At 45.8% G+C, this 15,501-nt stretch overlaps 1 protein-coding gene across 2 annotated transcripts in view; it reads right to left on the reverse strand.

The window, feature by feature from the left end:
* The window catches only part of LOC308573345 (unconventional myosin-X-like), a 76,900-nt gene that overhangs the window by 34,799 nt on the left and 26,600 nt on the right, over nt 1-15,501 (reverse strand). For both annotated transcript variants that reach the window (XM_081170179.1, XM_081170180.1), the window contains 13 exons: nt 13,759-13,862; nt 12,312-12,441; nt 11,602-11,720; nt 8,601-8,747; nt 7,463-7,563; nt 7,028-7,094; nt 6,525-6,617; nt 4,465-4,533; nt 3,478-3,560; nt 2,553-2,661; nt 1,806-1,886; nt 915-1,039; nt 142-256 (listed from right to left, as the gene is read on the reverse strand). In XM_081170179.1, the coding sequence (XP_081026305.1) occupies nt 142-256; nt 915-1,039; nt 1,806-1,886; nt 2,553-2,661; nt 3,478-3,560; nt 4,465-4,533; nt 6,525-6,617; nt 7,028-7,094; nt 7,463-7,563; nt 8,601-8,747; nt 11,602-11,720; nt 12,312-12,441; nt 13,759-13,862 (1,343 nt within the window). The remainder of the gene's footprint in view (nt 1-141; nt 257-914; nt 1,040-1,805; nt 1,887-2,552; nt 2,662-3,477; nt 3,561-4,464; nt 4,534-6,524; nt 6,618-7,027; nt 7,095-7,462; nt 7,564-8,600; nt 8,748-11,601; nt 11,721-12,311; nt 12,442-13,758; nt 13,863-15,501) is intronic.

Raw genomic sequence — 15,501 nt, forward strand, 5'->3', positions numbered from 1 at the left:
TGCAGCAGAGGTCAATGATCTATGCAGAGGTGGGCACACCTCTCCTAGAAGCCACATCAATCTTGTACCCAGGCTACCTCTGGAAAGATTCCTTAGCACAGAGCGCTGCTCCACATGCTCTTTTGCACACAAAGGGCATACCTTGGTTTTCCCCAGCTTCCATTCTCTCTGGGTGCTGTCATATGTCTGCAGAAAGGAGGCACAAGTGGCTTTTGCACCGTCAGGATTGCCCCAGTTCTTCAAGAGCATCTTGTACCTGAGAGAACCAAATGAATGCTCTTGACCAGGAGTTAAGGTACAAAGCAATTTCTTTCCCTCAGCAAAGCTTCCTGCCCCTGTGAGGGGCTATTCCTCTCTCTCATTTTGCTTCTGAGTGCTGACAGGTTAGAAGCTCTTAACAGCTGGTAACTGGCTGCCCTCCACTGTCTTTTCCAGTCAGTCTGAAAGCACAAGCAGCTGGCATCCAACTACAGAAGTGCAATAACTCTTAAGAGTAATCAAATGCCCCAAACATTAAAACTTAGAAAATGTAGTTTAACCCAGGTCCTGAACTGCAGCTTAACAATTGAAATATACTTCGCTTGGGAAATGTTTATTTTTTGTCCTTTCCCTTCCAACCAGCCATCTCAAATGGTTATGGACGTGCAAGTCTCTTTGTTCAGACAACAGAAACGAAAGCAGTAGCCTGCAATCATTGTCAAATTTTATAGGAGACAAAGAGACAACCTGCCCAGACTCACCTTGCGCTTTTTGCTCAAAAGCAGGTCTCCTAGCTTTCCTCTTATCCACAAGCAAAACATCCACATTGAGTCATTTATTTCACACACACACACACCCCTCCACAAAGTCCCAAAGCACTGAAGGCCACATTTGACAGCAAAATTCCACCCTCTTGCTTGCACTGCCACTTTTACCTGAGGAGGAAATCTTGAAAGATCCACCGTACAGGAAAGCCAGCTCTTCGGACCTTCACTGTCTCCAGCATGCCTGAGTATCGCAGTTGTTTCAGCACCACCTCTGGATTGAAGAGATTTGGAGACTATGCAAAGCAAGGAGTGCAGACAAGCCAAGGATAGGAGACAAGAAAGAAATGATTTCCTTGTATAAAAAGTATTATATTGGCCTGAGCATTGTGAAGGGCACCCTCGTATAACGAGCCCCACTTACATGAGTGTGCAGACACTTGTAAATACACACACATACAGATCAAGCAGATAAAAAAAGAAATCTCTAGGATTGAGAGAATTGTTGCTATGTAGGATGCATCTTCAAACGTGTTAGGGAAGGGGTAGGGAACCTGTGGCCTTCCTAATGTTGCTGGACTACAATGCACATCACTCCTGAGCATTGATCATGTTCGCTGGGGTGGATGGGAGATGTAGGCAAGCTATATAGGGAGTACCACAAGCTCCCTAACCCTATGTTAAGAGGAAAGGCACTCCATGGACTTATATGGCATAGACAGCACCACCCCTTGCATTAAGAATCCACTGAAAGAGATCCAGTCCTGGCTCAGACATCAGCATGTTTTGTTCCACTCCTTTCTGTGGTAGCTCTGGTCAAAAGAGGAGACGACCCTTTAAGTGGCCAGACCAGAGTCACAAAACATTCCCCTATTACCACAATAGGCCCTATTTTTTCTGCCTGCAGCTTTGGTGGGTTATAAGCTCACCATCTTTTGAAGAAAAGGGTAGAAAGTCCCCCAAACACCAACACCACTTTCCAGTCTAGCCTAGATACCATTTAAGGTCTGGTGGCTCTCCACCCGCCTTGCCCAACTGTCTGTTGCAGCTCTAGAAAGTCACCTTTTCCTGGTTGGGCTTAATGCAGCGAATGAAGAGTGGGTTGCAAGTGCTGAGCGTGGCCATCAAAGAGTGTAGGGAGTCCTAAAAAGAAGAAGAAAAGAACACTGAAAAGGAGTCACTTTTTTGGAAAATTAAGATTCTGACCTCTCTCTTGCCCCCACCCCGCCACCAGCCAGTCATACAAAAACTTTGTGGATAGGATGGGGAAACAGGAACCTCTGAACTGTGGATTTCGTGTGGCCCAACATTTCTTAAAGGTTGTGTGCATGCGCACAGAACCTGTGGTGAAGGCAAACAATCAGTACATTCTCATCACACACGCAACTTTCTGACCAGGTTGGGCTTAGTGGAACACAGTTTTGCTAGTTTGCAGTGGCTGGTGGCAATGCACAGCACTGACTGGTTAATGCTCCCTGCAATCCCTGGAGCTGTTTTATAACCTTAAAAAAAACCAACTAATGACTTTTTGAAAAAGAAAAAGAGACTGGGGGAAATGCATGTTTTGATGAATAAATGTACACAGGGCACTTTAAAAATTAAAGAAAAGGCAGAGAGTCTGTGTGAAGCATAGAGAGTAGTAAGCCTAAGGTCTAAACAACACTTCAGTGGTGGCATGCATGTCTGTCCTGTTCGTAGCACAATTCAGTGTGGAAGCTGAGCTCATCCCAGGCAAGAAAAACCCTATTGGGGCTTCTGCTGTTATGTCTGAATGTCTGCCTGACCTTTCATGGGGCCTGCTGCTCCTACCCTGAACTGTGAGCTGACAGTCGGCCTGCGCCTCTGAGTTCCCATCTTCAGTGTGTCTTCACTGCTGCAGCCAGCAACTCTTTCAAAGAGATCATAGATGAAATCCAGCCTGCAGAGAAAGAGGAGCATACGACAGAGAAAACATGTATTTGATCACATCTTGCACGGGGGTTATGTTCTGGCGGTGCTGCATATACGCAAAATCACATATACCCAGATCACCACATTGGAACTGGGCCCACATGGCCATCTTTACCTTCCAAGCAAGGCAGAGAGCTTTTAAGTTCTCAGGCTTGCAGATCTTGCAGGGCTGCCCAAGTGCAAGAACATCCCAGAGCCTAGTAAGCAATTCTGAGAACTTAAAAGCTCTTTCCATGCCAGAAAAACCCATCACAAAAGGAGCTTTTGAGCTCTCTGCCTTATGTGCAATTAGCTTGTGAGATTTCAACTGGCTGGCTTTCAACCATGTAAAGCTGAAATCACGCAAGATGCAATCATGCTGTACTGACAAATTCCAAAGGCAGAAACGCACAGGCTGGTGCTGCCTATCTCTTTCTGAAACTGCATGATGCATTCATTCTTCCTTTTGATGAACTACAGTAGTCCAGAGCAATCTTGGAAAGTGCTGCATTATGCTGGATCTTATGGAAAGGTTGGGTACCTGAAGTCCCGTGGCAAAGAGCTGATTGGCAGCTAAAGCTCCAACAGCCATGAATTGCCTCTGGGGGCTTGCAAAATGGTCCAAAGCATGTGCAAGGACTCCATACCAGTTCCCCATCCTTCTGTCTACAGTACTGAATGTCCAAGGAACAGCTTCCCTGCCCCCAATCAAAGTGTTCAAATGTTATGTACGCTCTGCAACTCTGCTCCATGCCCATCTGTAGCTCCCAACTTGTTTGAGCTTCGTTCAAATGCAGTTGCTTACCTGCTGTCTTTCAGCATGTTTAAAATATCATCTCTAAAGGTGTCTCTGTTTTTCTCCAGAAAGCCCCTCACATCATAGAAGACCTGCAGCACAGAAGCAACACAAGCATTAAAATGTGCCATCATGATAATGCACAACACAGATGCATTGAACAAGGAGGAAAAACTCTTGAACTCACACACCCAAAGCTGCCAAATACCTTGTGCATCTCTTAAGCCCTTTATTGATTAAGAGCAGGGGGAACTAGCCCAGAGGCGATATGTAGAGCCCTGTTCTGCTATGTTACAGGAACAATGTACTGTAGTAGCCACTAGAGTCTTGGACAACATCTAGGAAGACAAGTCCAAACATCCCCTCTCGGCCATTAATCTCACCAGGTGATCTTGGACCAATCAATACCTTTCAGCCTAGACTACCTTAAAGGGCTGTTATGATAATGCAAAGGAAGAGGGGGGGGGGTCTGACATGCCACCATGAGCTCCTTGGAAGAAGGGTAGGTAAAAGTGTCAAAGATAAATAAATTCTGCAGCCCACTGCCTCTCAACAAGAGAGTTTAATTCAACCTCCCTTCAGGATTAAACCCTGCCCTCCTGCCCATCAGCTGGTTTCAGCAGTGTTATCATCTGATGGTGGGGGGCGTGATTTGAGGGTAAATGGCCTCGCAGACCAGATTTGAAACTCTGGTGGGCCAAGACTGATAGGCTGTTCTAAACCACAGCAACTGTAATGTGTGTTCTGGTCCCAAACAAGTCTATCATCTGTGGGGGTTCAACAAAATAATATTTGATAGGCCTAAACCTCAAATTGGCAACTTAAAAGAGTTTTAAAACTGGGTAGAGGCTGTTGCTCAATCCCATGCCCATTCCAGAAATAAAATTCTGCACTTTAGGCCTTTTCTGTCAGCCTCTGGCTGTGGCCTAACTGCTCACTGGCTTGTAGGCCCCAAACTTAACCAGCTGCTCAGCTATCAGGCTAAAATGCACTTACCTCTCCGGCATAGTGCTGGATTCCAAACTGAAAATCTGTTACTCGAGGCTTCATATAGTACTGGTTGTTCTGAAACAGAAACAAGTGAAGCACTTTATACTACACAAGCACCTGAAGCAACACATCAGCAGCTGTTTTTAAATATCACGAGTGGTAGCAATTTTTTGCGCATAACCAAGCCAAACAGTGATAATAATAATAATAATTTATTATTTGTACCCCGCCCATCTGGCTGGGTTTCCCCAGCCACTCTGGGCGGCTTCCATAGAAACCAAAAAACACTAAAATATCATACATTGCATCATACTCTGGTGCAGTACTATTACACTTCATAAACTGTCAGTCCCAAAATGGCCGCACAGTAACCTCAACAGTCAGTTAAGAGTATTTTGGTGGAGCCAAAAACAGGGAACTATCCTGGCAAACATCTCTGTCAGTGCTACAACTCAGACATTCTGATGAGCCAGAAATTATCCTTCTGGAAGATTCCCTGCCTCAGATTGAAGCATCCCAGCTATGTCACAAGCCACTAGGATCAGTCTGACTACTGGAATTCCCAGAACTGCTAAAATACAATGTTCTTCACAGAGTACTGATTGTGTCTGTTAGCTTTTAGCCATTATCCAGTAAACTGAACAAGGAAAGCTATTCTACCCTGAATTGTTAACCTAATTTTAAACCTCCACCCGCTGAATCTTAGCAGCTATTCATTTGGTAAGAGACTTAGGGTCATCTGCTTAAGAGACACATTATGCAATTCTGTTTGCTTTGCTTTGAAGAGGGTTAATTTGGCCTCACAGTTTGATTGCCTTTTCTATCAGAAGACACCAAGGGAGCCTTCCAAGGCTGAAGCAGAGGCTCAGCCAAAGAGGTTCCAATAGATGAAGTGTCGATAACTGGTTCTTTGTGGACTGTGTTCCTCTTGCTCACTTTGTGGCCTTCTTTTAAAAATCCACAGTGGAAGTAGCTCCCATTTCATACAACGAACAGAGCACCACCTACTTTGTTCATAGATGAGAGGAAATTTAAAATATCAAGATTATGTAAAGTGTAGTTTGTGGGAACACATCCTGTGTGTTAATGTGGGGTGGTGGGACGGGGAGAAAAGAGCATGGAACAAATCCCTGAGGGGCATCAAACTATGGTTCCATACAGGTTTCTCTTCTCTTTAATCTATACCTTGCTCCTCCTATCCCTTTGGTGTGTCAGATATATGAATCAAAACTATATACCACCACCCACTGCAATATATGCATTCTACACAGAGCTGCCCCTCAATACTGTCTGGAAGCTGCAGCTGGTCCAGAATGCAGAGGGTAGGCTGCCAACTAGTGCCAACCAAGCAGATCAAGTACCACTGCAATTATTTAGAATAGATGCTAATTCATTTGTTTCCAGGTCCAGTTCAAAGTCCTGGTTTTGACTTTTAAATCCTTAAGTGGTCTGTGTTTCAGGTCCTTGAAGGAATGCCTCCTCCCTAAATGTTCCCCTTTTCTGCTTCATGGTCATCAGGTAAGGTTCCGTTTTGTTCCCACTCCCTACCCCCTTGTTGGGGGCTATGAGATTTGGGACTGTCTCTGCAATGATATCTTATCTTTCAAACTTCTTGTCTAAGAAGGTCTGCCTACTCGCTCCTGATTCTTAGAAGGATGCTTAAAAATCATTTTATCCACAAAGGTGTTTTGGTTGCTGGGAGGCAACTGATCTTGGCTTTATTTAGTTTCCCTTCCAATTTCTGGTTTGTTAATTTATGCAGGGGTTACTTTCTGGAGATTGCACATAGCCAAAACAGATTGGGTTCAGTGGTGGGAAGGATTGCCAAAGTCTTTTTCCCAGGTGCCTGCCTGCTTTTGGCCCTATTATTATTATTATTATTGTTATTATTATTATTATTATTATTATTAAAATAAAGCTGAATACACACGTTAAAAGCAGGCTTACTGTATTGGGATTGTAATATTTTACATTGGTTTCTATATTATTATTAGCCTATGATATACATTTTAGAAATGCATAGATAAATGCATGCAAGTGTTGTGTATATATGCATCTTCACTTACCCCATGCTGGTTGTGCAGCTTTTCCAAAAGGGTACTGTCTGTGCCTTTGGGGAATCTACTCTCTTCATTAACCAAGGCCAGCAAACCAAGTTTCTGTAGCCAAAGAAGAAAAAGACTTGCAGTGATCATTTAATGTAATGTTATCTTGCTCAGCCTAAAGTAAGGTTGGAGGGGGTGTAAAAATTGTATGTATGTAAGGACAGCAAACACACCCACCCACACCCCTTGAGATAGCCATGATTTCCACTCATACCTCCCCCTTCTTTTTCCTTACACTCTTCTTCTTTTTCTTCACAATGAACTCTTCTAACTTCTGAATGAAGCCTGTCTATTTCCATAAAAGTAACAGAAGCCAAGGTGGAGAGAGGCAAAATAACAGCTATAAACTAAGGCACAGAAACAAGCCTTGCTATTTGGGACCAAGGTCAGAGAGAAAAGCCCAGTCTACAGAGGAAGCATACTCTTGACTGCATGCTAACCCATCACACAGGAGAGAGGCCTACCTTCTCAATAAGATCCAGGCATTCTGCATTGTCCATCCAATCAATGGCTTCCCAGCTTATCCCCTCTCTGCCAAAAAGAGAGGGGAAACACAAATCAGGCACTCATATTTGCAGAGAGCAGGGGTTAAGAAACAGCAAGATGCTTTGGACAGGAGAGAAGTACAAGAAAAGGAGAATAATATCCCTGGGAGGGGAAAAGCAGAGAGTAAGGTAAAACTGCTCCCAGGCAGCAAAGTAGTGGGCGACTCTTGCTTTTATCAAGCTTTCCAAGGATTTCCTTGACCCCCACATGGATTGTCAGTGATGAAATCCAAAGCGGCTTTTCTGCTAGCAGTTTTTCCTCCTCCACCTGAGAGCAGTGGGCTCTCTTGGTTGCCAGAGGCCACTACCAATAAGCAATAGCCACTGCCTCCTGAAAAGGCCACTTTTAACTACCTGTTGTACTCAAGCTGCTCCAGGGAGAATATGTGCTTGTTGAAGTACTCCTGGAGCTTCTCATTTGCATAGTTAATGTTAAACTGCTCAAAACGATTCACCTGTGCGTGTGACAAGAGAAACCAATATTAGCACCCATGTTCTTGGTCTGGGGGAAAAATCTTTTTTCCCTTGAGGGCTGCAAGGAAGAGGAAGTGCATGCGGGAAGCAGGGGAGGGTCAGCGGAAGTGCAGAGGGTCAGCTTGTTATTGCCTCTCCTGCCGGCTGCTGCCAGTCTGGGCATGCAGTGGCACAGAAACCACAGAGACTGCAAATGACAAGACTGCCCGTTCAAGGTGAAAACAGGGCACATAAAGAAAAGGATCAGTGAATGAAGCTCACTGGGTGACCTTGGGTCAGTCGCAATCTCTCAACCTAATCTACCTCACAGGGTTGTGGCACGGATAAGTTGTTGCATGGTTGAGACCCATCAGGGAAGGAAGCCAGGTATATAATAATAATAATAATAATAATAATAATAATAATAATAATAATAATAATAATAATATGCAGTGCCACCTTAAGCTCTTTGGAGAAAAGGTGGGATATAAAGGTAATAATGAAAGAGGGGGAAACACAAGGGAGTGCATGCCCATGTAACATACGTGCCAAGAGTGTTTGACTAAATGCCTTACCAAAGTAATTTTCACAGGACATTGTCAAAGTTTGGGGAAGGGCTGTAGCTCAGTGGTAGAGCATATGCTTTGCATGCAGAAGGTCCCAGGTTCAATCCCTGGGTTCTCCGGGTATGACTGGGAATGCCCTCTGTCTGGAGCCCCGGAAAGTCGCTGCCAGTCTGTGTAGACAATACTGAAGTAGATGCCTGACTTGGTGTATTTCAACAAACAATATACAGGATGTAGTGATATACAAGCAATTTTTGTGTGTGACTCTGACTTGGTGTATGGCAGCTGCCTTTGTTTCCAATTTCAAGAATGAGGTTCAAGGGGCAATGACCATCCCATCCCCTGCCCAACTGGCTTGGTATCGAGCAATTTATGTTCCAATGTACCTCCAGGTAATCAGCTCAGCTTGTTTTCTGCATGCACTGAAACTTCCTTTGGTCCATGCAACAATCCCCAATAGTTTAATTTCTAACCTGGAAATTCTCAAACCCGAAGATATCCAGGATTCCAACAGACTTAAAGTTTTCCTTCCCTTTTATCTTTGAGTTAATCTTGCCAATGATCCATGAGAAGCACTGTGAATAAAGGGCCATGGCGAGGGAGTCTCTAGAGTCAGCAGCCTAGGGGCAAACAAGGAGGAAGACAATGCTTGTCAGTAAGCAATGAAATGGGGGGGGGGGGAGAGACACCAAACATCACTCTATATGCTGGAGAGCAACACAGCAAACTATGGGGAGATTGAGGCAGCAAAGGCCTGGCAAATGAACAGTATCCCTGGGAAACTAATTTTAAGTATAGAACAGCAGAGAAAAAACAGCTGAAACGCGGGTGCCTGAATTGCCAAGGATGGGATGACTGCTATCAAGCATGCCTCCCAACTCCATCTGTGCCAAACTAGGCCTTGTTCTCACCATGAGAAAATGAGGTATAAACCTGGGTCTGGACTGCAAGTGGGGGACTTACATACTATAGGTTAGACCCTTTTCTTCAAAATATGCCTATGTATAGTCTTTTACACGGCATGCAAGCCTTCCGTGAAGAGGAATCTGAAAAGGTCCAGTGGAGACATGTAGTTTCATTGCCTTGGTTACTGTTTGTGAGAATTAGGCCCTTGTCAGTCCAAGCTTCCTCCTCTAGGAGGGGGCCTAAAGAAGCCTCTTTGCTTTCCTCCATCAGCTGCCTCACACTACCAAGTCTCTTCACTTCTCAGAGGCAGGGCCATCTTTACCAAGGGATGCAAAGGGTGTGGGGCACCTGGGTGCTGAATTTGGGGGGGACGCCCGGCACCCACTACTGAAGCTCTTAACTATCTACCTGTTATGAAATAATAAAGAATTCTGATCAAGCTACAAAAACAAAATACATATATACCTAGGTATTACCGAAATGTATACCTACTGTTTCACTAAAGAACTTTCGACTTTGTGCACTCATTTACCAAAGACGCGCTGCACCAGCGGCACTTGTCAGACTCAATGACAGCGCTTGTAATTCACAACGGTGCCGTGCACGCGAAATTAACTCTTACATCAAAATATTATGTTATGTATTGTATTGAGGTACTATGCAGCAGCGGGGTCAGCGGCACCTTTGACACGACTGATGTTTCTCCTAAGTAGGTGCCTAAACAATACTTATAAGTTTAAGTGTGGTGGTGTTATATACTTAAGTATAAGTATACAGTATTGTAAATAAATGAGCAAATAAAGAAGTTTGTTTCTTTTTCCTCCCTTCTTTCGTGAACAAGAGATAAGGCATAAGCGTGGTGTCTGACATAAGCATAATAAAAGTTAATTTGGGGGCTAAACTAAATTTGGGGGTGCTGGGTGGATCTTTGCACCCTTGCAGCGCATATGCTAAGACAGCGCTGCTCACAGGAAACCATAGATCAGAAGGCAGGAGAGCCATAAGGTCTCTCCTTTGACTCAGTGACCACCACTGTCCTTTAGAAAGCCTGAGGCCTAAACCACATGTTACAAGGAATACTTGGTGGCTGCCTCCTTGCATCTCCTCAGTAATATTTAGTCAAGGAAGATGCATGATGCCAGCACATTGAGGAAGATGCATGATGCCTGCCCCTGCTCTGCATCACTGGCTGCTGCTTGCAGGGGGAAAGGAAACTCTGGGCACAATGATGCCCTCTCAAATGGTCTTTAACTAAACAGAGCCGAAAGGACATGGTGGAAAGATGCAGGTGGGCAACAGCTACACATTCCCTGCATTGTATAGTTTGGGCCGGAGCCAACTGCGCTTAGTGAAGCACAGACAGGGAGGAGCAGAACTCAAGTGGCCAGACTGCCTGGTAATTCAACATCTCTGCAACATCTTCCAGGAACGGGCGCTTGACTCAACACACCCGGGACTAGGACAAAAGCAGGGGTGGGCGGCACACAGACACGTGCGTTCTGTCAAAGGCCCCATTGACTGGCCTCAGCTCCTTCTGTCTAACACACTGGAAAATGCCAGTGCTTGGCATTATAATTAGCTCTGCGTACACTGCAAACTGACTGGCATCACATTCTCTCATGCATCTGGCAATAGTTGGCTGGCATTCCTGGAAGGCTGGGACGGGGAAAGTGGGCATTTGGCAGCAGGAAGTCTAACTAGTGAGGAAGGGCTATTGAGGAGTGTGCCACAGTGCCCTCATGTTCTGCTTGCGGGTTTCCAATAGGCATCTGATTTGCCACTGTGGGAAGAGAGTGCTGGACTGAGTGGGCCTTTGGCCTGATGCAACAGGGCTGTATCCTCTGCAGAGTGCTTGCTGCACTTATCTACAGGAGAATCCATTTAATTGCTTGTTGCTTCTCCAGAGACACCCAGCTCACATTATGCAGCATCTGCAGCAGAGATATCGGCGGGGGGGGGGGGGGCTCAGGCCTGGGGGCCAAATCCAGCCCTCTAAGCTACTCTACCTGACCCACAGGTTTCTACCTAGACCACACACCTTACTGGCCCCTGGTCTGCACCCTCCTTGAGAGTTTTGCCTGGCTGGAATATGTCCCTGAACTCTGCGAATGCCTCTTGCTCATCTGGGTGGAAGATACAGAGAAGTTTGAGGCTCCATGCAGAAGCTATCCTACTGTACAAGAGTCACATTCATTGCTCTGTCCCCATTTACTTTTGGTCCCACTTGGCGCCAGCGCGTGGCCCTCAGAAGGCAGCTGAAAAAGATTCCCCAACCCAGCTCTACAGCGGTAAAGTTGTTAACAAGGCTGATTCACCCTCTCTTCCTGCCTTGCAAATGGCTTCCCTACATCCCAGCTTACTCAAATTCCTGAGCCACAGTGCACGTTATGGGAAGCCCTCCTCAAGGGTTGGGGGGTGGGGGGAGCAAGTCATGTTCAAATCCGAGGCATCCCTCAAGCGCCATTTCCCCTTGACAACTATGTGAGTGCTGCCACCTAGAGGCAAGTGCCCTTCATAGCCAGGCGCCACCACCATGCTTAGTGCAAAGCCCGTTGGCTACTCACTCACCTGCTCCACAGTGAGGGGAGAGCTGATCTCCTCTCCCCGTAGGAACATGGATCTCTGGGTGAGCACCTCAGACAACTGGAAGGCATCCAAGCCAAGCAGCTCGCTGACATTATTCAGCACTAGGAGAGAGGATGATAAAAGAGAGGTGGCAGTAATGCTTGCAATAATGTGTTCTTATTATATGGAAGTGATTGATGAGGGAGGGGGCCTCTCCTCAAAAAGGGACAGGAAGCCAATACAATCAAGAGGCGGGATAGACGTTTGGAGAGACCTTGCTGGCAACTCTTGATCCCCCAAGACTCCACTGATGGGCCCAGGGGGAAGGCGGGAAAATAACAGAAACACAGTAACCGTGACATTCCAAAACACGGCAAAGCTATCTCTGGCAAGCCAGCATGACAACTAGGGTAGAGGATTTGTAAGCCATAGTTTCACAACATGGTGAAGTTCGAGCCCATTCGCACACTCAAAACCTAATTTGAATTGGGGGGTTAAAAATTTACTGTGAATTTAACAGTGTCTCATATTGGGAAGAACTAGACTTGGAATTGTCCCCCAACTCCTATAGTTCCTGAGTGTCCATTTTGTCCTGTGAACAGTAACAGAAAGGCAGTAAGGCCTGACCAGCGGATCAGCATGGTCACCAAAACGATGAGGGAGGAGAAGCAGATTCCAGGTGGGGACGCCCTTCACAGAAGGGTGCCGCTTACCAGTTTTTGTTGTAATCTGAGCTCCTCCGGCCGTCATAAATTCAATGTTTCCAAGTTGCAGGATGCCAGACAGGAGTTTGAAAATGTCTCTGATCTCTTCAGAACCGAATCCCATCACTTCGAGGGCAGTCTGCTCAAAACACATTGGAGTTAGGTTAACTCCACTGTCCCCCACCACCATCGGGCCAATCATAGACTTGCTATAAAGCAATCCTTACACATCAGCGCACACAAACCAGTTAACACATCCCTCTGTGAGATTTTGCTTTCTAAGGCTAGCACCCTGAACACACTCACTATGAAGCAGCTGTACTGAGGTCCATAGAACTTACTTCTGAATATGTGATTGTCCTATTTCAGTCCTTTGGAGAGACTATTCCATAGACTCACCTGTTTCCTTGATTCCATATTGCAGCTGTGATTTTTGCCACTATGAACACAGAGCCAAGAATGCTCTGGGTAATGTTGAGCCTGGTTTCAGTTAGCCTTGCACCTTATATCCTGGTGGCAGTCAGACCCAATATGCAAGAGGATCCACAACAGGGGCAGAGATCCTGTGACCTTCCAGCTGTTGCTGGACTACAGCTCCCATGATCCCTCAGCAGTATCCGCATTGGCTGACACTGTCCAGAAAAATCTGGAGGACCACAGGATCTCTATCCCTGAGCTACAAGACCACCCTCTTGTACTTCCAGGCTTTTCCTTAAGCGAATCCTCTTCTGCTCTCTTCCTAGCATGCCCTTTCCTTGCCCTTATTCTACAGTCTACCTTTCAATTTTATCTCCTATACAGCACTCTGCTTCAAAAGTGCTTTATAAATAATAAATATGATTCCTATAGCACCCTCACATCTTTTCCCTCCTTCTACATTACAAATCAGTGCCCATATTTTTGCAGGCTAAATCCTTCCCCCAGCTCCTTTTTTTTTAAGTGATGGGAACAAATGTAGTAGTGCAGAACTGCAAGAAACAATGGGGGGGGGGGAAATACGCTAGTGGGCAGACAATGAGAAGTGTCGTCAAGCTACCATTACTTTAGTCTAAGCAGCCTCTCTAAATTGCTATCAAACAAAGCACCCAATTAGCAGGCACCACGTCCAGACAGGCCATCAAGAGTGAAAAATGATCCTCTTGCATTCAGTTATTTTGCAATTTAGTCTTCATCGAAGGAACAGGCACACCTTTCCCTTTAAACACACATGCAGAGGCAGAGAGAGAGAGAGAGAGAGAGAGAGAGAGAGAGAACCCCTGCCCTCACAGCATTGCCTAATGCAGGTGTGTGAAACCTTTGTATCCCCCAGTTGTTGCTGAACTACAACATGCATCATCCCTGGCCATTGGCCATGCTTGCTAGGGCTGATGGGAGTTGTAGTTCTGCAACATCTGGAGGGCCACAGCTTACCCACACCTAGCCTAAAGTCTTGCCTGGAGTCATAAGGAAGACTCACCATGACCTTGCTGAACATCTCTTTGTCGTCCAGGTTCTCATTGGTTACACAGCCAGACTGGTTTAAGTAACGATAGCTCTTGGGCTCCAGCAGGACCAGGGCTTCTGTAGGGAGGCAGCTCCCCAAAGGAGAAGCAAACACATTGGAGGTCGGGGTAGGAGGGTGGGGGGAGAGAAGATGAGCTAGGGACATCCAGAAAGCAACCAACTCTTCTTCCACTTGCTCCTTTCTCTGGGGTTGTCTATACAGCACTACCAGTTCAACATCATAGGACCAAACCACAGCATGGCAAAGTCTCCCCCCCAAAACAAAAACAACTCAAGGACAACAGATTGTGGAATAAGTTGTGGGGAGCCAACATTAGCCTGTAACTGCCTTGTCCACAGTGGAAATAAGACATTTTTTAATTGTAAGCAGCCCTGGCAACTTGCAGTTTTGAATGTCAAGTGAGAGGGGTACTTAACCCATGAGGTAAAAACATAAGAAGGATCCTGCTGGGTCAGTTTAAAGGTCTATCTAGTCCAGCATTCTGCTTCCCACAGTGGCCAACCTGTGGTGAAAGCAGCCTGGATGAGTGGTTTAGAGTTGGAAAAGAGGAAGTGGGTTAAGCGGTTTAAGTATACCCTCCTTTTGCTGCTCCTCTGCTCAAAATTAGAGGCACCCAATGCTGTTTTACTCTTCTTTTCTTTTCAAATAAACTTGCTAGGAAGTAACTTGTAATGTCTAGTTTGCCCCAATGCTCAAAATACTGGGAACTAAACAACCAATTCCCAGGCATCTAATTGCAGAAGACTTCTAAACCCAGTTATTGGTGCATCAGTAAGTACAGCAGCAATTCTGCCAAATAGATATACCTTCCTGTGGTTGCCAGCAGAAATTCCCCCTTCTCTAGCCCAGGGACTGCTAAAGTGTGTGAAGATACCATATTACTCTGCTAGGGGCATTCCTGGATGCCACTGCAAATTCCCTCTCTGCCAGTCTGAGATCTAGGGCTGCCATATTTCAAAAAGTAAAAACCAGGACACCCCGAAAGTTGTTGAACTTTTTTTAGGAAGCAGAGTTTGGCCCAGTTGCAGACAGGCCACAGAGGAAATACCACAAATTCCACTCACTGGAATCTGAGGTCAAGGGTTTCCAGCTCCATTCCCAGGCTCACTAGGGTCCTGATAAAAGTATTATTTAAGTGGGTACCAAAGCTTTGTCTCCGTATCAGAAGCTACACCCTTTCCCTCTTAAACTAGGCCGACTGCATCAGAAATAAAGGCTACTCCCTCCAAAACAACCCTAGCAGAGAATGGCCTGAGGAAGTCTGAGATGCGTCTCCAATGCAAATTTTTCATGGCTAATTCCAATTTCAGCCTTGCTTTTTGTAGTGCCCCACATTCATCGTGGGATTTCTGGGACACAAACCCCTGAGGCATTTTCCTCAAACAATTCAACCAAAGTTTTCTTGCTTCTAGTGTAAGGTTCCCCACCCCCACCCCCAGCTTTGAATTTGTGGCTACGGTTAACGTGGTGGTATGTAACATGGAAAACTAGCCATTGCTAATTCAACTGATTTAGGTCACGGACAATCCCTCAAAGGAAGAAGGGGGTTCTGGGGGAAATGTGCAAGTCTTCCTGTGGCAGGAGGGAGGGGAAGTTGAATCTGATCAGTGGCAAGGCACAGGGAGCTGCAAAAGGCGTGATGGGCTGGGAGATTTAGAAAGGGCTGGTGGAAAGAAGAGAGCAATGCTCTGACCA

The sequence above is a fragment of the Podarcis bocagei genome (genome assembly GCF_964188305.1).
Source record: "Podarcis bocagei genome assembly, chromosome: 1".
NCBI classification, from domain to species: Eukaryota; Metazoa; Chordata; class Lepidosauria; order Squamata; family Lacertidae; genus Podarcis; species Podarcis bocagei.